This window comes from Chiloscyllium punctatum, chromosome 20, assembly GCF_047496795.1.
Source record: "Chiloscyllium punctatum isolate Juve2018m chromosome 20, sChiPun1.3, whole genome shotgun sequence".
Lineage (NCBI taxonomy): Eukaryota > Metazoa > Chordata > Chondrichthyes > Orectolobiformes > Hemiscylliidae > Chiloscyllium > Chiloscyllium punctatum.
This window is the reverse complement of record NC_092758.1, coordinates 8,370,078-8,395,336: the sequence shown is the minus strand read 5'-3', so window position 1 is coordinate 8,395,336 and position 25,259 is coordinate 8,370,078. Positions and strand designations below refer to the sequence as shown.

Here is a 25,259-nt window from a genome sequence, read left to right as displayed (position 1 = left end):
AAATGAGGAGAAACTTCACTCAAAGTAAGAGCCTGTGGAATTCTCTGCCACAGAAAGCAGCAGAGGTCAAAACATTGAATGCTTTCAAGAGGTGATTGATTTAGTTCTTAGGGTTAAAGAGATCAAAGCTTATGTGGTGAAAGTAGGAGCGGGGTACTGAATTGGATGATCAGCCATCAACATATGGAATGGTGGAGCAGGCTCATTCCCTATTTTACATGTTTCTATTTTAATTTTGTGGGCAAAATGTTTAAAAATCTAACGCTGCATTAAGCAATCTGCCTGACAGGATATTGTGCAAGATGCCTTGCAAAATATATGCCATGAAATTTGATAAATCTGTTGAACTTATTGTTCAATTAAATTCAGTTAAAAATGGCTTCTTAAACAATTTAGTTATGTTATGGATTCAGAGCCATTTTATTACCAAATAAATTCCCTCATACTTATTACCCTGAATGCCATTGTCATGACAATTAACAAATTTAAATTGATTATTTTCCAAGATTATATAATGTGAAAAGTGTTCTGAAATTAGCCATACTGTTTCATATTTACATAATTAACAAATTTCAGAGCAAGTATTTTATTTGATCCTCTTTTCTCCCACCTCCACAAAACACCTGTTTACATGTTGGCAAGACATGATTTGAAATTGTACTTGACCGAGATGGAAGGAGAATACTTTCTTTTGCTAGTCCCAGCACCTGAGAGGTTTTGGTGGGGGTGTGTGTGGGTGGGTGGAGGGGGAGGAGGAGGAGTGGTGTTGTGGGGGGGCGTGGGAGGGGGTTCGGTGTGTAGGGTGTTGGTGGTCACATTACAAAGTTAATTGTTCCTGAAATGATAAATTTTATGCTTTCTCTATATTAGAGTTAAAATAAAAAAGATCCTTCAATGAGGTTTCTTTAATAAGCACAATTTTTGATTTATTATAAAATAAATTTTTAATGATAATACAAAGCTAAGAGCTGGGCTGAGAAGCTCTTTTCATTAGACCATAAGACATAAGAGTGGAAGTAAGGCCATTCAGCCCATTGAGTCCACTCCACCATTCAATCATGGCTGCTGGGCATTTCAACGCCGTTTACCTGCACTCTCCCTGTATCCTTTAATTCCTTGCGAGATTAAAAATTTATTAATCTCTGCCTTGAAGACATTTAATGTCCCAGCCTCCATGACAATGAATTCCACAGGCCCACCACTCTCTGACTGAAGAAATGTCTCCTCATTTCCATTCTAATTTGATCCCCTCTAATTCTAAGGCTGTGCCCACGGGTCCTAGTATCTCCGGCTGATGGAAACAAATTCCCAGTGTCCATCCTTTCTTGTAAGTTTCTATTAGATCTCCCGTCAACCTTTTAAATTCTAATGAATGCAATCCCAGGATCCTCAGCCACTCATCGTATGTTAAGCCTACCATTCCAGAGATCATCCATATGAATCTCCGCTGGACACATCCAGTGCCAGTATGCCCTTCCTGAGGTATGCAGCTCAAAACTGGACACAGTATTCTAAATGGGGTCTAAGCAGAGCTTTTTAAAGTCTCAGTAGCACATCGCTGCTTTTAGATTCCAACCCTCTTGAGACATGTGACAACATTACATTTGCTTTCTTAACCACGGACTCAACTTGCAAGTCAACCTGTAGAGAATATTGGAGAAGCACTCCCAGATCCCTTTGTACTTTGGCTTTATGAATTTTCTCACCATTTAGAGAATTCTTTTTTCCAAAGTGCAAATCCTCGCATTTGCTCACATTGAATTTCAATAGCCACTTCTTGGATCACTCTCCTAAACTGTCTAAGTCTTTCCACAGCCTCCCCACCTCCTCAGAACTATCTGCCTGTCCACCTAACTTTGTATCATCGGCGAACGTCACCAGAATACCCCCAGTCCCTTCATCCAGATCATTAATAGATAGAGTGAACAGCTGTGGCCCCAACACTGAACCCTGCAGGGCACCACCAGCCTAGATTCCCTTCCCTAGGTTAGCCATCAGCTGAAAAACTTGAACAATTTCCAAAGCAGAAGCTGCAATTTGACAGTCATAAACCCAAGCAGGGGGTTTGCAGTCAACAAACAGTTCTCACAAGACATGAGCCTTTCAAAAAATGCCTTTTCTTAGAAAATGTTCCTTTGTTCTTTCATTGATCTGATAATAAATCCAAGTGTATACAATCCTTAAAATTCAAGTCAATAAAAATGATTAACTTTAAAACCACCATAATATTATTGAGCATGAACGTGGTATCTGATGTTTACGCTCTGTATGGATATGTTATGACAGTTTGTGTTTCCAGAAAGTGGAGCACATACCAAAATTTTATTTGGAGGACAGATGTTTGAAATGAAGATAGAACATAGAACATAGAACATAGAACAATACAGCGCAGTACAGGCCCTTCGGCCCTCGATGTTGCGCCGATCAAAGCCCACCTAACCTACACTAACCCACTATCCTCCATATACCTATCCAATGCCCGCTTAAATACCCATAAAGAGGGAGAGTCCACTACTGCTACTGGCAGGGCATTCCATGATCTTACGACTCGCTGAGTGAAGAACCTACCCCTAACATCAGTCCTATATCTACCCCCCCTTAATTTAAAGCTATGCCCCCTTGTAATAGCTGACTCCATACGTGGAAAAAGGTTCTCACTGTCAACCCTATCTAACCCCCTAATCATCTTGTACACCTCTATCAAATCACCCCTAAACCTTCTTTTCTCCAAAGAAAACAACCCCAAGTGCCTCAGCCTTTCCTCATAGGATCTTCCTACCATACCAGGCAACATCCTGGTAAACTACCTCTGCACCCGTTCCAGTGCCTCCACATCCTTCCTATAGTATGGCGACCAAAACTGCACACAATATTCCAGAAGCGGCCGCACCAGAGTCTTATACAACTGCAGCATGACCTCAGGACTCCGGAACTCAATTCCTCTACCAATAAAAGCCAGTACGCTATAAGCCTTCTTCACTGCACTATTTACCTGGGTGGCAACTTTCAGAGATCTGTGTACATGGACACCAAGATCCCTCTGCTCTTCCACACTACCAAGTAGTCTACCATTAGCCCAGTAATCCATCTTTTTATTACTCTTACCAAAGTGAATCACTTCACACTTAGCTACATTGAACTCCATTTGCCACCTTTCTGCCCAGCTCTGCAGCTTCTCTATATCCCGCTGTAACCTGCCATATCCTTCCTCACTGTCTACAACTCCTCCGACTTTCGTATCATCCGCAAACTTGCTCACCCAACCTTCTAACCCTTCCTCCAGGTCATTTATAAAAATGACAAACAGCAATGGTCCCAAAACAGATCCTTGCGGAACACCACTAGTGACGGCACTCCAAGATGAATCTTTGCCATCAACTACTACCCTCTGTCTTCTTCCAGAGAGCCAATTCCTAATCCAAACCTCCAACTCACCCTCAATGCCATATCTCTGTATTTTCTGCAGTAGCCTACCATGGGGGACCTTATCAAACGCATTACTAAAATCCATATATACTACATCTACCGCTTTCCCCTCATCTACCTCCTTCGTCACATTCTCAAAGAATTCAATAAGGTTTGTGAGGCACGACCTGCCCTTCACAAAACCATGCTGACTATCCTTGATCACATCATTCTTATCCAGATGTGCATAAATCCTATCCCTTATAATTCTCTCTAAGACTTTGCCCACAACAGAAGTGAGACTCACTGGCCTATAGTTACTAGGATTATCCCTACTCCCCTTCTTGAACAAGGGAACCACGTTTGCTAGCCTCCAGTCCTCTGGCACTACTCCTGTAGACAAAGAGGACACAAAAATCAAGGCCAATGGCTCTGCAATCTCCTCCCTTGCTTCCCAGAGAATCCTAGGATAAATGCAATCAGGCCCAGGGGACTTATCTATTTTCACCCTTGCCAGAATTTCCAACACCTCTTCTCTACATATCTCAAAGCCATCCATTCTACTTATTCGTGCCTCAGTATTCATATCGACAACAATGTCCTGTTCCTGAGTGAATACTGACGAAAAGTATTCATTCAGCGCCTCCCCAATCTCTTCAGCCTCCACACGCAACTTCCCATTACTATCCTTGATTGGACCTATTCCTTCCCTAGTCATTCTTTTATTCCTAACATACCTATAGAAAGCCTTAGGGTTTTCCCTAATCCTACCAACTAAGGACCTTTCATGTCCCCTCCTTGCTGCTCTTAGCTCTCTCTTCAGGTCCTTCCGGGCTACCTTATAACTCTCAATCGCCCCTATTGAACCTTCACGCCTCATCTTTACAAAGGCCGCCCTCTTCCATTTAACAAGGGATTCCAACTCCTTATTAAACCACGGCTCCTTCACACGACCCTTTCCTCCCTGCCTGATAGGTACGTACTTATCAAGGACACTCAATAGTTGCTCCTTGAACAAGTTCCACATATCAATTACGCTCTTGCCTTGGAATCTACTTTTCCAATCCACACATCCTAAGTCATGCCTCACCGCATCATAATTTCCCTGCCCCCAGCTATAACTCTTGCCCTGTAGTACACACTTATCCCTCCCCATCACGAGACTAAAAATCACCGAATTGTGGTCACTGTCCCCAAAGTGCTCACCTACCTCTAGTTCTAATACCTGGCCTGGTTCGTTACCCAGAACCAAATCCAGTATGGCCTCACCTCTAGTTGGCTTATCTACATATTGTGTCAGGAAACTCTCCTGCACACATTGCACAAACACTGACCCATCTAACGAACTTGAGCTATAGCTTTCCCAATCAATATCAGGAAAGTTAAAGTCTCCCATAACAATCACCCTATTACTGTCACTCTTCTCCTGAATCATCTTCGCAATCCTTTCTTCAACGATTCTAGGACTATTAGGAGGCCTGTAAAAGACTCCTAACAGGGTGACCTCACCTCTCCTATTCCTAACCTCAACCCAAACTACCTCAGATGGCAAATCTTCATCCATCTTCCTTTCCACCGCTGTAATACTATCTTTGACAAGCAAAGCCACACCCCCCCCTCTTTTACCCCCACCTCTGACCCTACTAAAACATTTAAACCCTGGAACCTGCAACAGCCAATCCTGTCCCTGATCTAGCCATGGATGATTTTAAAGAGTTTATGAGATTCTGTCTCATTATATCTTTAGGGTGATGGCCTGCTTTTCTCTAGTTTCCTTGATGAACACGGCCAAAAGAAGTGTGTGTGTGTAAAAGTCTTCAATTAATGGGGAGGCATTCTAGTGATGTGAATGCCAAGTGGGCCAATGTTGCTGTTTGGAGTTTGTTGCGATATCATTCTTTCAAACTTAGTAATATCTGAAAATCATTTAAGTGTCACTTTATAGCAGAAGAGAATTGCCACTGATGAGTTTCAGTCCTTGATGCATGCCATATCTTAAGGAGTCCTACCTCTTATTATCCAATGGTCTCCCGGTGTGAAATATGCTGGGCAAGTGGTAACTCTGTTTAATTATTCTCCAAAATATTGGAAAAATTCTCATACACTCTGAGTTATTGCCTGATAACCACCTGTAGCATTGTCCAAGTAGTGATGGCAATGACACTTATTGTGCTCGTGGTGGAAGGGCAAGACTGCAGATACATTTGGCACTGCCATTCGCATGTAAGGATATGGCTTCTTTCATGACCAATGGGTATTGCAAAATGCCGACAATAAATGAACAATCTTTTTTTGAGTATAACACTAATGTAGTGATGCAAAAGCTAATCTGCACATAGTAAGGTGCCACAATCAACAATGAGACGTGTAACTGTTAAAAATGCTGTTTTATTGATGTCGGTAGAGGGGCAAATATTTGTCAAATCTCCTGGAGGATTTCTATGTTTTTCAAAAAGAGTCAGCGAAACTCTTTCCACTGATCCGACATTTCTGACAAAGTCCGAGTGGAATGTCTCACTTAAAGGTGACTTCTCTGAAAACAAACATTCCTTTAGTCACTGAGTAATCAATCTAAATTCTCTGTGGAATTCTCTGAGATTGGTCACAAGACTATGACTTCCCAGAGTCCAATGTGATTTGTGCTACTCATTAAAACATAACTACACTTTTGTGGCATGCTGTGCTCCATGAAGGTGTGAACAGTTCAGTGTATGACTCCATTAAAGCACCAGTTGAATCTCCAAAGCCAGCAATATGGTTGTAAACACAAGCTATGAATCACTTGACATTCTTTTTCACCCTGTCCTCATTACAGTTTATACTCTAAGGCTGCCTGCAGGATTCATCTTGCAGTTTTGCTTCCTCACTCATGCTAATCTCATTACCCAGTGTCTCTGAGCGATAGAAGGGCATGAGAATCAATATTGATTGCATTGGAATTTTTATGTAGTGTTTGGTTAAGATCTAGAATGTACCACCTGAAATTGTCTTGGAGACAGATTCATTCATGGCTTTCAAGAGCGAAGTTAATAATTATCTGTACAGAAAAGAATTTGCAGGTTATAGTGAAGAGCTGAGGACTAGCTGAGTAGCATTTACAAAATTAAAAATCATATAACACCAGGTTATTGTTCAACAGGTTTATTTGAAAGTACTAGCTTTTGAAGCAACGCTCCGAAAGCTTGTACTTTCAAATAAACCTGTTGGACAATAACCTGGTGTTTTATGATTTTTAACTTTGTCCACCCCAATGTAACACTGGCTCCACCATATAATAGCATTTATAGACAGCCGGCATAGGATAAAGGGCTAAATGACCTCCTTCTGTGCTGAAGGCATTCTATAACTCTATGATTCTATTATTTATTACCACACTTGGCAACATCATTCATTCAAAGAGCTGGCATAGGCACAATAGACCAAATGGTCTCCAGCTGTGAAGCAGCTTTGCAGCATTGTGAAGTGGCAGTCTAACTATATCCTATAGTGATTGTATCATTTGCTCATCAGAAATTTCCTTGCTATGTTCACCATGTTATACCAAATAAATGCCTTTGTTACCTTTGCTGTGCATTTACACTGCTATAGATTAACTTCTGCACAGGGGTCCTCGCAGTTCTGGTGATTGTGAACTGCACATTTTCAGCATTGCTTCAAAGGATTGGGCCAAGAATTAAGTCACCTTGTGGCAGTCTCAAGAACTGCAAGCTAAACTTCCTGTATTTTCAGAAAAGAATTAGACTTTGTCCAATTTCAAAAGCAAAACTGTGGTATTTGTTTGACAAATTTAAACAATCTTTGGAAATGAAATTACAGATCTGAAAATGATTTTAACTTGTTGGGATTTGGGTGTAGGGCTGTGGGAGATGGATTGGAAGGATGAAGGGGAGGGAGTCACTGGAGATGCTTCATGATGGGAATGGTGCACAGGGTGGAATCTTCCTGTTTGCCAGGTAAGAAAGCTTGGAGACAGGAAGAAAACTTCATTGGCTTTGGTGAACCAGAAGCTTGCCACCTTCATGCTGCCACCAGAATTAAGTTCAGGATGGTCCAAGCCTTTTGTTTAATTAAACACCTCTAGAGCAGATGGGACATCAAACCCAGGTCTCCTGGCTCAGATGTAGGGGCAGTACTGCTTTGCTACCTGAGCCCACCTCAAAAGACATGTTTTATTTCTCTATTTTTCTATTGAGATGCTGTTACACATCTCTGGATACAATATTTACGACCACCAACAATTCTTAGTATGAATTAAGAGAACAATTAACAAGCACTATGACCAGGACAGTGCACCAATAACAAATAGGGAGATAGGAAGGGGATTAAATTAAAATGGTGTTGGTGGGGGAACCATCAACTGACTCCTACACCAAGTGATCAATTAATGACCAATTAAAGTAACCATTTCAGTTCCAGGTGGGATGTGAAAACTCAGCCTCCTTGATTGGACAACCACGTCAAGCTGTCCATTTTGTGGAATGGTGTGTCGGGGTTTGGGAGGCCAAGGGGATGAGTAAATATGAGAATTCTTTTCAGAGCCCAGAGAAATATTCCTGTTCCTCTGGCCCACAGAAAAAAAGCATCAAATGATTCAACTTGGGTTGTTCTGGCCACACTGATCATAGTCTGAGAATTCGGGCACACAAAGAGTAGTGAGGCTTGGAACTCTCTTCTGCAAACAGTAGTGGATGCTAGATCTGATGTTAATTTCAAATCTGAGATAGATACATTTTTGATAAGCAAAGGTATTAAGCCACCTGGGCCAAAGGCAGATATGTGGAGTTAGGCCACAGATCAGCCATGATCTCATTGAATGGTGGAACAGGCTCAAGGGGCTGAGTGGCCTAATCCTATACCTATGCTTCTACGTCCTATTACAGATTAGCAGTTAGCTTGACACCCATCTGGGGCTTCCTAGGTCCAGAGTCTGAAAGTATAATATAGTGCCATTGATATCATTTGGCCATAAACTTCAATAGTAAATTTACCTGATGAAGTTGATCTTAATCTTGCTGCAAAGCCTCTTCCAAGGATGCTTACCTTGAATAAGTTCTCCTTCTCTCTCTATAAGGATCTCAGTGAGTCTCTCTCTCTCAATGCACCCCCCTCAAGTTGTCTTCTCTGCCCTGAAACTCTTCACCCACGTTCTGTAGCAGATTCACTACCACAGCCACATCTTCTTCCTCAGTGCCTGCCTACAGAACCGACATTCCTGATAAAGGGCTCTTGGTTGAAACATCAATTCTCCTTCTCCTCGGATGCTGCTTGAACTACTGTGCTTTTCCAAGGCCACACTCTTGACTCTGATCTCCAGTATCTGCAGTCCTCACTTTCTCCTAGTAAATGTATCTGCCACTTGCCTGGCATGGACAGCATCCCAACATCATTTTTGAGATTGAGTTATAATGGATGTATTTGGATTAAGTTAGGACAGCAGAGCAAACTATCTATCACTTGGTAACCTCTCCATGTGATTTGCACCAAATAGGTTGGCTTAGAATCTACCTCAATGTATTTCTTTTAGGATTGATTCCACAAATATATCTGTACAAAATAGGTTTCCATTTGTACACTTTTGAGAAATGAACTACTTGGCAGATTGAATTTTTTAAATATGAAAGATATATCGTTATTTTCCAGCAAATGTAATTTTAAAGTCAGAATATGGAGGCACTAGTGTTATTAGCTTCACCCACTTTGTCCCATGAGGAGCGATTGTACATTGAAGGACTTCTACTCATTGTTTTAATTTCTTATTGAGTCCACACTTGATTCAGAAGTTGCTGAGAATGCAAGGTCATATGTGGCAAAGGAAAAATGCTTTTATCATTAAATCTCTAAGGAAAAGAACAGCATTCTTTTACATTGTTTCTTGAAATAACAGAATGAGGAGCTGGAGACAAAGCTGCAGATTCAAATATGATGCAGTCTTAAGAGGCCAAATTGAAAGGGAGCAATCAATTTCCCTGCACCTCTAAGACTCTGATAGTAATTTGAGGGATTCATGATGAGCTGAGCCTTTATGTACTGGTATCAATGAGAAATAATGAAGTGCAAGCACACATTTTCAATCATTCAGACAAGTTTCCACTTAGTTCAGTTTAGGGTGGAAAGAACATTTTGGAAATGAATTTTCACCTGCTTCTCCAGCTCACTGGCAGTTTTATAGGGCTACAGCATCTTCCTGGACAAAACTACGGTAGTCAAACAGAAAAACCACCACACAAAAACTACCCACATTATTCTTAACAAGGCCTAAGCCTGGATTTGATTAGAGAGTTTCAAAAGAAGTACCGATTGACTTATTTAAAGAATTATGGCAACTTAGAGACAGCATGTACAACTTAATTTATGAATATCCTGAAATAATGTAACTATTTGCACTCATTCAATTCTCTAATTTTTCTGATACTAGAGGGAAGTTGCATTGAAAATAGAGCAATGGCCTGATTCTAGGTTTATCCCAAATTTACATTTCAGTATACATGGTGTTACATTGCCACCTTCTGGTGTAGTAGCATATCTCAATGAAGGACCACATGATAATGGTCTTAGCATGAACAACTAATGTTACTTATACATTATCCATTGAAAAATATCAATAATCACAAGGCAGAGAACCAGTGCATATTTAGGAATGCATGAGATTTAAGCTTGAACTTCTCAGATGGATATTCTTTGCATAAGTATATAGATGCATTGCATCTCTGTCTTTAACTACAAAGCAGTTGTTCAGAAAGAACTCTTGAATCTATTCACTTTAGAAAAGAAAAAGGGCAGAAGATAGTGCAACAAGTTTTAACCAATAGGATAGTCAATGACAATATTAGTTGATGCAAAAGGAAAATGCTGAGGAAATCTGAAACAAAGTTTGGAAATCCTCATTGTGAGAGCATCTGTGAAGAGTGGAACAAGTTAATATTTCTGATGATTGGTTGCTCCAAAATGTGAGGCTGAATTCCTGTTGCACTGGAATAGGAGGAAGTTGAGTCAGGAAAGTTGGAGTAAGCTGCTTCAGCATAATCCCCTGATGCACTCCCACAGCTTGGAAACCTTAGTGGTATAAACCGAGAATCAGGCCAGCTGCCTTCTCAATGATGGCTGCAATTGCACCAACATTATGGTATTACTGGCATTTTGCTACTGACAGCCCATGTGAGGAGGCCACCAGATCAGTTGATGTAACATCCTCAGGCTCCATGTCTGAGGGTTTTCAGAGCCAAAGTCTCTATGGTCCATTGTAATGACTGTGAGCAAGGCAGGCACTAATTGTGGGGATACTCTATCAACCTGATGGAGTGATACCCTTTCATTCTTGTGCTGTTTGTGTTCACTTCTGCAAATCCGTGACCTGCACCAGCTGAGTCCACCTCTCCCGGTGAGGATGCTGAGACTCCCAGCTGGTTGACAGCATCATAGGCTCATTGCCCACTCAGAAGGAGTTGAATCCAAGAGAGTAGTTGTAAGGTCACATCCCTGAAGAACGTTGTATCAGTCTTGCAACTGGCAAGTGCAGGTTCTGGACCTCTATTAAGTCCTGATATTTGGGATCTGAAGCAGCCATGGTAAATTCTGCATGCTAACTTTATTTCCCTCTGCACAGATGCTGTCTAGCATACTGAGTATTTTCAGCATTTTCATTTGAATATTATGTGTATTGGAGAAGTGTTAGAATCTTTATCTTTTGGGGTCTGTGCAAACCATACACATGCAATGTAATCATTTGTTAAATTATTTATTGTAAGACCAGTGGTAGGAGTGAAAAATTCATGCAAAGACATTGCAGGATGTGGAAAAGGCATTGAGGGTGCAGATAGATGGAGAGATTTCCAAGTTTAAATTAACCATTACGTGGAAGTCAACCTGTGTAGGTAAGGAGTTGAAACAATGTTCTCTAAATAGTGGCATAGCTGGCCAGAGTATAGAAATAATGACAGATCTTTTTGGAATGACTTAAATAGTTGATTTTAGCATCACTTTAATATCTTGGCTGTAATCCCAAAGGAACTGTACCATGCCAATTTACCATAATGATGCCAGCCATTGAAAACTACAGTTTCCAAAGTTACAAAGAAGTTAGAAAGAGTCTGATAAAGAGGTCTGCAAAAATATTTTGATTGCAATGAGTTCTGCAATCTGGTTGTTATCTCAAAGTTGAAAAGAAATATTAAAAGAAATGTCTCCATTCGGTGTTAAAAATTGGTCAGATATACTAGAGCCATGTGGATGATTACCAATTAGCAGCCCATTAGTCCTTCTTCTCAAAGTCAGTGATATTCTGAACTTTTTACTTCTTTGCTTTTTTCTCTAATTTATTCCTATGACCTATAATGCTGCATTATTATTTATTTCCTTCTCTAATTTTTTTGTTTCCTAAGAATTTGATCTTAACTATCTAAACTTAGGTACTGTAATGCAGCGAATGTAAACTTTTCACTCTACGCATTTGAATACATGTTACAAAGAAGCTAATTCAATTCAATTTTATCAAAAAAAACATGGGATGTAAAATGGGTTGGCAGGTTAACCATTGTACCTTCAGTGACCCAAAATTAATTTTACCAACAGACACTTTGCCACAGGCACTGTTAAAGACTTTTAAAAGAAAATTAGATAACTATTTGAATTTCAGCTTAGATATATTTCCTTTATTAAATTTTATCTTGAGATAATTATCATCCAAAATTAATATCCTGCTATTATTTTTTCCTTTGCACTGTCTCACTATTTTCCTTGTTATCTTATTTTCACTGTTTGGTACTTCTAATGCACACCAGATATAGTAGCTTTCCTTTTAATTCCTAACTCTGTTCGTGTGGATTTGTCCTCGGGCAACCATCATGAAAACCTTTATATTCAAGAACTATGATAATCATCCATGGCCTCATTTACCTTTATGTCCATCGCAGTTATAGCATAATTCTGCTATGTATTAATAAATCTAGATATCTCATTTGTTTTATATACTTTGCGAATTCACTTCCTTTCTTCACCAGCCAACTTGATTCAATTTTTTTGAAAGGTTGAGACAGTTCTCAAGTGTTAGCATTTACTGCAGACTTGTTTAAAAGCTGTTATTCTTATTTCACTTTCATAACAACTCGTATTATATACCATGTTTAATGGAACAGAATGTCAAGGAATAAGTAATATTTGACAGAGTCAAATAAATTGAGATTGGGTTTTTCAGGCAAAGATTCACTCAATGAAGTTAGATTTAAGAAGTATCTTAAAGAAGGAAAGAGATTTGGTGAAGATTAAGGATGGAATTCTAAAGGTTAGAGCAAAGGAAGGTGAATGCATGGTTGCCAGTTGTTCCCAGTTTAAAACTGGAAGTTTGGATAGGCCAGAATTAGATGTGTGTGGACCTTCCTAATAATTTAATGAAAAATTTTGAAGAAAAAAAATAAAATTTCTGAATTGAGGTATTGCTCCCACACAAAATAGTGCAGATCATCAAGTGTAGAGTTCATTGATCAAAATGAATTTGTTTGAGTAAGGACATAAGTAGCAAAGTTTTAATGACTTTAGTTTTATGTAGGAAAGAATTTAGGAGGCTCGACAGGGACATGTTGGAATAGTAAAGTCTAAAAATAACAAAGGCAGGGATGAGGGGTTTCTCAGTAGGTGAGCTGAAACGTGGGCAGAATCAGATGATGTTATAGAAGTGGAAGTAGGCATTTCAGTGATGGCATGGCTATATGGTTCAAAGACCATTTTAGAGTCAGGTATAACACTAGAGTTGTAAACAATCTGGTTCAGTTTCAGACAGCTGCCAGGGAATGGAATAAATGCTTTCAAAGAACAGTAGAGCACATGAACAGGCTCTTTGGCCCAGCAAGCTTGCCCAGACATATGATACCTTTCTAAACTCAAACTATTTTTTTCTCTATGAGGTCTGTGTCAGTACATCCACAACATCATGTCCTTATCAAAAATTAGTAAGTGATTTTTAAAACACCAATAGATCTTCCATAATGCCTAGTTTTTATGCAGTAACTTTTCCCATTTTCCAGTTTACTGTTCAAAATTAAGAAGTGTTTTTTGCAATGCAATAGCAAGAATACAAACAATCTTTCAGTATAAGGCAGTTGTCAGATAATGGAAATTATCGCAAATGTTCAAACCAATGACTTGGGTTTTTCCGACAGTTAATTGGAGGAAATGTCTGCCATGCAGTCTTGTTTCTTTTATTTATGCTTGAATGGAAACAGTTCTTGCCCATGCCAACAAAGTCAGGAATTGGTGAAGAAACTCAGCAAGTCGAGCAGCATCTGTGGAGTGAAAGCAGAATGGTAACTAAGGAAAAAGTGGTATATATGCATAATACACGGAGTTGGGTGGGGATGGAGGGCAGAAAATATAGAAGCAGTAGATGGAGACAGAGCCCAGACAGACAATTAAAACAAAAAAATGATAGATACTGGTAAGCCAGGGAGAAAGAAGAGCTGCTAAAGTAGGTGACAGGGCCTGGGATGTGGGCTAGGTAAAGGAACAGCTTTTAAAAGGTTTAAGTGAGCCACCTTCTTGAAACAATGCACTGGGGTTGACATGTTATACATTTCTGTTAGATAATGCGTTTCTAGGATTTTGATACAGAACAGTGAGGTAGTGGTTATATATAGTTCTAGATCTGAATGGTGTGTGGCTCGGAGATAAATTGTGGATGGTGTTTCTTCAGTGGATCTATTGCTCTTATCATTCTAACTGGTAGAGGATTTTGGTTTGGACACTTAGGATACTTGAAGAGTTTCTGCAGTTCATCCTGTTGATAGTATACGCCGCTGCCACTGTATGTTGATGTTGAGCATAGCGAACTTTGAAAATGGGGGACGAGTGCCAATCAAGCAAGTTTCTATGCCTTGAATGGTATTGAGCTTCTTCAGTGCTTTGGTGTTCTGGTGAGTTTCTCCAGCACTTTCTGTTTGTATTTCAGATGTCTAGCATCCATAAAATGTCGGTTATATTTGGAGGTATACAGGATGCAAGGGATTTTAAAACTGAGGCATAGAAAATAAATATGAAGATGATATGGTTCATTCCTATATAAAACACTGGTTTCGTCTAAATTGTCCAGTGTTGGCACCACACTTTAGGTAGGATATGAAGGCATCATAGGGCATGCAGGAAAGATTGATCAGAATGTTTCTGACAATGAGAGAGTATACTTATACTGATAGATTGGAGATGCTGGAACTTACCTCCTTAAAGAAGAGATTGGGAGGAGATTTTATGGAAGTGTTCAAAATCTTGAGTATAGCCAAGGAGATACAGTTTCAATTTGTCAAGGGGCCAAAGAACAGAGGGCACCATTTGAGTAACTGGAAATACAACCAGAGAGAATCTAAAGAAAAAAAAGATTTTTGTTTTTGTTTTGGGATTTCTTTTTATGGGTTACATAAAAAAATTAAAGAATTAGCAGGCTTTCCACAGCTAGCACTAAAGAAAAGCTTAGAATGAGGAGAATTTGAGTGTCCTTTTCAATGCATAGGAGTGTTTAAGCTGGTGAGTGTTTTTAAGGAAATCAATTGTGCAACACCTCAAATGCACTAGAACATTTGAGCATTTTCAGGTGGGTAAAGCAACATTTTTAATATTTTTTATTAGCTGGTTTATCTTCATCGGCACTACTGCAGCCTTGGCTTTCACAGCTGATGTCTGTTCCTCTCATTGCTGTTAACGATAATGTACTTACACTGGCAGTAGTAGTATCTAGAAATGATTGCCTGCAAGGTATGGTGGCATTAGATTTAAAAAAAGACTGTAATATAAGAATTAGGTAATTTGTGGTCTTCTTGGGTGATAGAAAGGGAGTGGGACTAGTGGAGTAGCTATTACAGCAAGCTCTGTGGACACAATGGTGGTCTCCATCTCTGTTGTACAATTCTACCATTAGATGTGAAATCTCCCTCCTGCTCAAGTCCACTCATTCATTATGTATAGACTTTCCTAACCCTAGATAATCATCCATGATTTTATGTAGCTTTTCAAATGTCTTCTGAAAAATACATGACATCGGTTGCTCACCCTTTCTATATCCTCAAAGTTTTTGGTAGCTTTGTTAGGCAGGATTTCCTCTTCACAATGCCATGCTGACTCTGCTTGATCATATTATGTAGTTCTAAATGCTCTACTGTTGTATCCTTTATAAGAAACTCTGACTTTATCCCCAAATTGGAGGATAGCTACATAGCCTATAGTTTTTGTTTTGAAACCTTCCCTTTTTAAATAAGGTGTTACATTGGCAGTTTTCCAAGTCTCTTGGATGTTCCAGAATCTAAGGTTTCTTGGAAGAGTATGACCAGCACAGCCAGCAGTGACTTTTTAAAAAAAAAATCATAGGATATATTCCATTAGATCCAAGTGACAAATAGTCTTTTGTCTCATTGGTTTCCCTAGCACTTTTTATCCCCTAGTAACTGTTATTGTATTTATTTCTTATCCTGTTACCCCTTAATTATTTATTAATTTTGCAATGCTCTTTGTGTCTTTTGTTCTGAAGACTGATACAAAGCATTTATTCCATTTCACTGCCATTTCCTGTTTCCGCTTATGTTTTGCTCAAACTTCATCTCGAAGGGGCCAATATTTGCCCTGCCTTCTGTCTTCCTTTTAAAATGTTTAATTATATGCTTGCTGGCTGTCTTAGTATTACTTGCAGGTTTACTGTCAAAGTTGATCCTCTGCCTCTTTATTACTTATTGGGTATTTTTTGATGTTTTTGAAAAAATTCCCAATCCTCTAGCTTACTGCTAATCTTTGTTAAATTGTCTCCTTTTCTCTTTCAATATGATGCTATCCACAACTTCCTCAGTTAACTGTGGTTGGCTTAACCCCTTCCTAGAATCCTTCTTCCTCCTATGTTGTGAACCATGAACTATTTTCATAAATGTCTGCTATTGATCCTCAACTACTTTTACTGCTAAATTCTTTTCCCTGTTCACTCTAATCAGCTCTGCCCTCATTCCTCCATAAATGATCTTATTTAATCTTAGCACATTTGTTTCTAATGCAAGCTTCTCCTTCCTGAACTGAATACTAAATTCTACTATATAGTAGATATAGTCACTGTTTCCTAAGGGATCTTTTATTCTGACAGCATTTATTAAATCTGCCTCATTACACATCACCAGATCCAGAATAGCCTGATCATTGGTAGGATTCACAACATATTGTTCCAGGAAACTGTTCTAAATGCACTGTATGAATTCTTCCACATATACTGTCAATCTGAGTTGCAATTCATATGAAAATTGAAGTCACTCATGATTGTTGCAGTGCCTTTGTTTCACTCCATCATTATCTCCTGATTTATTCCCTGGCTCACCAGATGTATCTACTGTGATGGGGCCTTTACCATGTTTCTACTGTGTCTTCTTTTCCTTTTTATTTCTTACCTCCACCCACATGGTTTCTAGGTCTTCTGATACAAGATCATTTCTTGATATTATATTTATTCACCCTTTGCCAACAATGAGACCCCACCACCATTTCCCTTCTGCCTGTCCTTTCTGAAAGTCACAAAACCATGAAAAAATTAGTTCCCAGATATGATCTCCTTATAACTGTGACTTGGTAATTGCTGTAAGGTCATAACCATTAACCTTTATTTGTATTATTAATTCATTTGTTTTGCTCCAAATACCAGAAATATTCAAGTAAAGAGCAACTAATTTCACCTTTTGCATTCTTTTTTGCTTTTGAGCCAATTTTTTGCTGTTTTTCTATGTTTGTATACTCACTCCCTTTCTGTCCTATTTTGATGTGATTATCCAAATAGCAACCCAAAATGCTGTCATACCCCTTGGTTTTTAAGTCTTATCTAAATGAATCTCACTCTTATCTGGCCAAATAAAAAGTCTAACACCACATAGGGTGGTTCTAAAGGCAATTTTAATTGGCAACCCATGGAGTATTAACCAATAAGCCACCACAGATACTACTCAAAGGAACGAGAATGAAGAAAAATGTTCTTCCGGTTCCCACAGAATGGTCTAAGACTTCCTCTGAAAGTCCACACACAATGTAACTGAATATTGAGGGGTAAGTGAATTTGCTCCAAGAATAACATTTTTAATCAAATTGATACAAAAGCATAATCAAATATCTGAATTTTTGAGATTTGAATCTACAAGTTCTAAGAATGCCTTTTGAAGAAGGTATGTTGTGGAACGAAAGCCTTATATGTTTATTGTCATGGTGTAAGATTGAGATCAGAAAGCAAAAATCATTTGTGAGATTTAAAAAAAAAGACAAATTATAGATTTTCATGCTTTCATTTTTCATGAGTTCTCTAAGAACTTCTCTTCAACAAAAAAAAATGATTATGTGTATCAAAAGTTAGAGAAACGCAGTAATGCAGTCATTCTTTCTATTGGTCAGATTTTTTTTTGCATTATGAGCAAAATGCCAGTATAATTTTCAGACAAAGGCTAATGGTATCTATATTCAAAATAAATATTTTTACAATTGTATAAATGTTATAATAAATATTTTCATGAATTCAGTTTAAGTTGTGACTATCATAAGTTGGTTCATTTATTTGTTTACCACTTGAGTAGTGTGGTGACGTTTCATGATTAGTTGTAATAGAGCTTTTTGGGATAGAGTTACAGAGTCACAAAGCACAGAAACAGATCCTTCCATCCAATTCATCCATTCTGGCCAAACATCCCAAACGGACTTAGTCCCATTTGCTAGCATTTGACCTACATCCCTATTCACCCTTCCTATTTGTATACCCATCCAGATGCCTTTTGAATGTTGTAATTGTACCCGCCTCACCACTTCCTCTTGAAATTCACTCCATGCACACACCACCTTCGGTGTGAAAAAGCTACCTCTCAGGTTTTTATTAAAACTTTCTCCTCTTCCCTTAAGTCTATGCCCGACATGTTAAGATCGAGATTGCTTTGTAATTTGCACTTCACAATGTGGAATGAGAATCTGGACCTTATTATATTCTCAATAAAAGGCTGCACATTGACTTATTTGTAGGGTCAAAATAAGTGTGCTTCTATGTGAGCTGACAGCAGAAAAATAACACAGGAACAAGAGGTTGCATGCTTTGGGACATGCTATGGAAAAAGGTCAATGCTGAAGTAAACTAACATTTTTAAACTAGGATAATGTAGTTGAGCAAAACATTCAAGGACAAATGCCTTCCTGATTAGGATTTCTGGAGGGTGATGGAATAGTTAGAATCTGAAGACTAGATTACTTACAGTGTGGAAACAGGCCCTTTGGCCCAACAAGTCCACACCGCCCCGCCAAAGCGTACCCACCCATACCCCTACATCTACATCTACCCCTTACCTAACACTACGGGCAATTTAGCATGGCCAATTCACCTGACCTGCACATTTTTGGACTGTGGGAGGAAACCGGAGCACCCGGAGAAAACCCACGCAGACACAGGGAGAACGTGCAAACTCCACACAGTCAGTCGCCTGAGGCGGGAATTGAACCCAGGTCTCCGGCGCTGTGAGGCAGCAGTGCTAACCACTGTGCCACCGTGCCGCCCAGTAAAGGATTTTGAAAACAGACAGAATGGAATGAATGAATGACAAAAACAACTAGAGGTCTAAACACAATTCCAAATAGAAGATCCTTCCACAAATTTAAATTACACCCAAATTTGCACCTCAGGGAACACCCCAGTTAAATAGGAAATCCAGAAATCCTTTTCGACTCCATCTTTGCCGATTGCTGAATTCAGCCATACAGAAGTACATTTTAACTCTTTCTTTCTCTTTTCCCTCTATTTTGTTCCTCTTTTTAAAAATCATCTGGTGATCAACAAGTGCCCGAAATTATCATTACATTTTCTCTGCCTAACCCAGGACCCTTGTGTCAAGCAGGCCAGATCAGCTAAACTGTAGAAGAATGTAAGTCTCCCAGTTCATGGAAAAAGACCTTGTGAGAAAGTTCCTCTGCTTGACACCTTGTTCACCTCTGTTCTATTTTCCTAGAACATGTTGTAATATTGTGAGCAAATGTTTAAACCATTATTTATTAAAATAGCCAACAGCGGATGTTGCTGAAGACCTCAGCAGGAGAATTATTATTCTTACATTCCTCATGAACAATAATGTTTGCTGAAGAGAAAGTCATCCATATTCTCTGGATTGTTTTTAACTGGACCATTCTAGCACTGATAATGTTTATAGCACAGGCAGATATTGAATCAGTTGTGTTGGTGTTGACTCTCTGAAGGAGCAATTCACCTACTGACTACCTTTTCATCTGCAATTTTTATGACTTCAGGTAATATTGGAATTTCTATTGAAAGTCACAGATGAGTCTGCCTCCAACAGTGTCTCATTCATATTGCATTCAAATCCCAACCAGCCTCTGTACAAAAGTACTTTTCCTGATGGCACTATTGTTTCTATTTCCAACCAGCTTATGCCAATGACCTCTGCATCCCAATGCATCCACCAGGTGAAACACTTCAAACCAATCTGCCCAGAAACTAGAATACTAAAAGCTCTTGTGATCTCAATTTTCCTTTCTCCAAGATTCATTTTCTTTAATCTATTGACATAACTGAGTACCATTGTGAACGATCTGGAGTACTGTGAGCATATCTGGGCAACAACCCTTGGGAAGGATATATTGGCCTGAGAGGGAGTATAACATAGGTGTAGAAGAATGATTCCTGGACTTCAGGGTTGTTATAAAAAGAAATTGTGCAAATTAGGTCCCTTTTCACCAGAATTTGGAAGGTTAAGGAGTGATCTGATCAAAGTCTTCAACATAACAGCAGGAAAAGACAGGGCAGGTAAAGATGAATTATTTCCATTGGCCTCAGATTCTAAGATTAGGAAACATAGTGTAAAGAGTAAAGATCAGACCATTTTGGAGAGATACGGACAAGGTGTGGTAGACATTTGGAACTGTCTTCACAAACAGCAGTTGATGCTAGATCAGTTATTAATTTTAAACCTGAGATAGCATTTTTTTTTGTTAACAAGGATATGGGTTAGGCCATAGATCAGCTTTATATTATTTGGATGGCAGAACAGGCTTGAGGGGCTGACTTGTTTAAACTAGTTCCTAAGTTCATAAATTCCTAAGTTCCCAATTTCTGGAGCCATTCTCATATCTTTAGCTCCCTTTCTAAAGTCTTCATATCCTTCAGAAAGTGCAATGCTCAGAACAGGCTGCAATACTATAGCAGGAACTGAATCCATGTTTTATCCAAGTTTGTTATATATTGGTCCATTGTACCCTGAAGGTTGCTGCACAGGTGGGTCGAGTGGTTGAGACGGCATATAGTATGCTTGCCTTCATTGGATGGGGTATTGAGTATAAGAACTGGCAAGTCATATTAAAATTCTAAAATTCGTGGGCGACACGGTGGCACAGTGGTTAGCACTGCTGCCTCACAGCGCCGGAGACACGGGTTCAATTCCCGCCTCAGGCGACTGACTGTGTGGAGTTTGCACGTTCTCCCCGTGTCTGCGTGGGTTTTCTCCGGGTGCTCCGGTTTCCTCCCACAGTCCAAAGATGTGCAGGTCGGGTGAATTGGCCATGCTAAATTGCCCGTAGTGTTAGGTTAGGTGTCGGTGTAGATGTAGGTGTAGGTGTAGGGGTATGGGTGGGTTACGCTTCGGCGGGGCGGTGTGGACTTGTTGGGCCGAAGGGCCTGTTTCCACACTGTAAGTAATCTAATCTAATCTAAGACATTAGTTCAGCTGCATTTAGAATATTGTGTACAGTTCTGGTTGCCACATTACCAAAAGGATGTGGACGCTTTGGAGAGGATGCAGAGAAAGTTTACGAGGATGTTGCCTGGTATGGAAGGTGCTAGCTATGAAGACAGATTGAGTATGTTAGGTTTATTTTCACTGGAAAAAAGGAGATTGAGGGGGGACCTGATTGAGGTTTACAAAATCATGAGGGGTATAGACAGGATGGATAGCTTTTTCCCAGGGTGAAGGATTCAATAACGAGAGGTCATGCTTTCAAAGTGAGAGGTGGAAAGTTTAAGGGGGGTACATGCGGTAAGTACTTCACACAGAGGGAGGTGGGCATTTGGAACGTGTTGCTAGCAGAGGTGGTAGAGGCAGGCATGGTAGATTCATTTAAGATGCATCTGGACAGATGCATGAGTAGGTGGGGAGCAGAGGAATACAAATGCTTACGAATTGACTGACAGGTTTAGACAGCAGATTTGGATTGGCTCAGGCTTGGAGGGCCGAAGGGCCTGTTCCTGGGCTGTAAATTTTCTTTGTTCTTAGATCATGATTATAAAGATCATGTGGCCTGTGCTAATGCTGTAGAGTCATAGGCTTCAAGTCCCATCAAAATAGTTGGAAATCAGTTAATAAATCTAAGCTAACCTTAGTGATGTGAATGCGATGATGAATACAAAAAGTATTATTAAAACCTTTCAGGGAAGGAGCTTTGCCATCCTTACATTGTTGAGTCTACACATGATGCCATGTTCAAAGCAACATGGTTGAGTCTTCACTACACACTGAAATGACACAGCAAATCACTTAGTTCATGGCCAATCTGCAGTGGACAATGAATGCTGATCTTGCCCACATCCTGTGAAAGGATAAAGAAGTCCAAAGGGATCGTTTCTACCATTCTGAATATATTCTTTTCCTAATTAATTTTTCTTACTAGAGATTACTCATTGCCCTTTTCCATAACCAACCTAAATCTTGGTGATCAAAAAATATTCCCTGTTTGCTCCATTGGTCAATGTTATTTCCAAGAACCAGTTTGAACAGTACTTCCTTTCTTGTTAGATGAGAAGTATGTTGAAGAAATAATTTGTCTCAACGGATGTTTGTACTTATTGCATCTCATCAACATTTAGAAAATTACAATCTCATTCTATATTAGGATAATTTGACCACCTCATTATCATTACTACATAATGCTTGTACTTCTTTAGAATTTCCTTGTAGATTTATTCCTCTCAATCTTTCCTTTAGTTAATGATCTACATAATACACTGAAGAATATAAGAGTATCATTTATTGCTTCTTAATTATAGTCAAGTAAATTCCATCCTTCACCTCTCTGGGACATCCTTTCTCTCAAAGAGGAGTGTTGTAATATTCCCCTTTATCAATATAGCAGAACCTTCTATCTTTCTTGAACATTTTATATCATGGCGTATTTAATATCCAGGTCTGCCTTCTCTGAGTCACGTCGCCATTATGGCCACAACATCCATATGACCATCTGTGCTTACAGCTCCATAACGTAGTTTACCAAACTCATGTGTGGAGCATACATACTTCAAAACAGCAAGAAACAGCATCGATGTTTTCCCCACAAAGTTCGAGTGAACTGAATGGATAGATAGTTTAAAATAGCATTTTCTTCATTAACTAAGGTTTCTGTTGAAATAGTCCATGAAACCTTTGCATGCAATTCCATTTTATTTTGCATCTAATTTGTTAATGGAATACTTCAGATTGTACTTTAAATTTGAGAGTTCAGGTAATATTGCTTTTACTTAGTTTGGATTGGCCAGCAGCCAAATATCTTGACTTGAATTATGTTAAATCCTGTTGGGAGTCTTCAGCAAGATATTCTATGCTTTTTTTAATTAATAGCTCAATTTTCTTTAAGGGTAATACTTGCCTTTCTGTGAGGCTGTAAGAGATTACGTGGCACTGTTCAATATACAGCATTTGAATACCATGTAGCGTCTCGACCAATATATGTCATTGTTTCTCGGATTCTACCATGTGAGAAATCGTAATAGGATTATCTGCAATATTATGGTAACCACACTTCAAATGTACTTACTTGGCTGTAGAATATTTTGAATGTTCTAAATTATTTATAGGGTAAGTTAACGCAAGCTTTTCTTTCTTGGGTTGTTAAAGATGTCGAGGAAAGTTTTGGTTAGGTGAAAACAAAATTGTTGATGGATGTTTAACATGTCAATTACAATTCTCGATAATTAATTCTTATTATTACCTAAGTATTAGAGGAATATTTCGTGGATTACGCAATAGTAGTATTGAATCGGTAGTGTTTCTAGGAGATTGAGAAGAAAATATTATTGTAAACATTTTAAAGATAATGTTTCTCATAATTATAGTGTTCATGCTATTAAAATGTTGAGAAGAAAATATGTTAATTTTAAAGATAATATGTTTCTCATAATTATAGTGTTCATGCTATTAACATTATATTTGTAAATGTTTATCCAATTCAGACCATAATGGCATAATAATACGCCAGTATCCCAGGAGCGGTCAGTCAAGGTCAGTCTGCGAGGTGTGGACAATTTGGAACCACGATCAAGCAATTGAACGCACGTACAATATTATGAGATGCGTTCCATGCTTACCATCCAGCCGACCTATTAATGGATAGAAGCTATAAACTCAATCCATTCGGAGAACATGACATTTATTAAAGTCAGAAAGTCGATGAAAGTAAAACCAATTGGAGCCTACTTTGGGGACAGCTTTCATGGAAAAATCATTGATGATAATGCAAAAAAAAAAGTAACACTAGAAATCGGGGTCCTTCGGTATTGTTCTCAACAAACTGGCTCTTTTTCAAGTTAATTGCCTGGAGATTTGTTTCGTTGTTAAGGTCGGCTTTGTTATCCACGCAACATTCTCCTTGAGAAATTGAGGTATGTTCTTTGTGAAGTACTGCAATCTTCTCAGCGTTTTAAGAGGGACATTTATAAGAATCAAAATGTTGTAAGATTGGAATTAAGTAATTTCTCGAAATGTTCTGTGTGATTAATCATTAAATAAACTTGCCAAGATGTATTCAAACCGACCCAAGAACAATTATATGCATTTGTAGAACTCTCAGTTCTTAGTGATCCTATTGATAATTCATCTTTTTTTCATCAAAATAGCAAGTTGTTGAATTTTACCGTTAGTGGTATAGCATGATCTTCGTAGATGTTTTTAATTGTACAATGATTTAGGGGAGAAAAAACAGCCCAATCAGGCTTGATTAATACGACAGAACTTATCAGTCTTCTATGTGGCCTCAATTGAACTGATTATTTTTGCACATTCGTGCTGCACTTTAACTAAGTCTTAATTTTATTGTTGTATTTTGGGATATATCAATAAAGAATTTGCACTGTTATACTGATATGTCAGAGGCTCACTGGTTTGAAGGTTTACAGTTTCCTGGTTTTGTTGGAGAAAAATATGTTTAAGTTCACCAATTCCCATTTTTAGGAACTGTCTTAAAATCGTACTCTAAAATAAGCAAAATCAAGTTATGAATGAATACTCGAAGTAAACCATCCTCTCTACTGTTTCAATACGTGTTTATTTTCTGGAATTAAATTCGTGTATTTTCCTTGCAATATATTATTTATGCATTGCTTTTAAGACCACCATTTTGCAAGCGAAAATGAAACGTAATTATTGTAAATGCTATTTTGTAAGTGACGTGCATTTTGTTTTAGCTTTAATAAATGTATTCCACAACCATTTTCTTTGCAACTTTATTCTGTTTGGTGACTATACAAAGATGCAATGTACCGCAGTGTCACAGACGCCAGAATTTCGGTTAAGGTAAATTTAATAATAATAGAAGGATGGGGAATCAATAGAACCTATAGAATTTAGAGGTTAAACGTTGATTGCAGGTTTTAATGGTAGCTGGCTGGGGCTGATGCCTACAGGTCCAGGTGACCAGAAGGGAGAGCTTCCATGGAGCCGTTTCTGGCAATTAAAAATTTCCGGAAATAGGCGTCAGGACATTCCCTTCAAATTTCGATGCCATTTCCAGCCACAATTAGCGTTCGTTGCTGTTGGAAGCCGAACATCTGTTCATGATGAAGTGTGCAGCGTTCTCTCGAACTTGTTGCTGCAAACTCAGGTCAGACACCAAAT

General features: G+C 38.8%; 1 protein-coding gene across 2 annotated transcripts in view; it reads left to right on the top strand.

Annotated features, from left to right (window-relative positions):
- Window positions 1-24,854, top strand: part of LOC140491855 (protocadherin-10-like) — a 248,386-nt gene extending 223,532 nt beyond the window's left edge. The window contains exon 3 of one of the 2 annotated variants that reach the window (XM_072590267.1): window positions 23,600-24,854. In XM_072590267.1, the coding sequence (XP_072446368.1) occupies window positions 23,600-23,760 (161 nt within the window). In that variant the 3' untranslated portion in view covers window positions 23,761-24,854. The remainder of the gene's footprint in view (window positions 1-23,599) is intronic. The other variant, XM_072590268.1, reaches the window with a different exon arrangement.
- The last annotated feature ends 405 nt before the right edge of the window (window positions 24,855-25,259 follow it).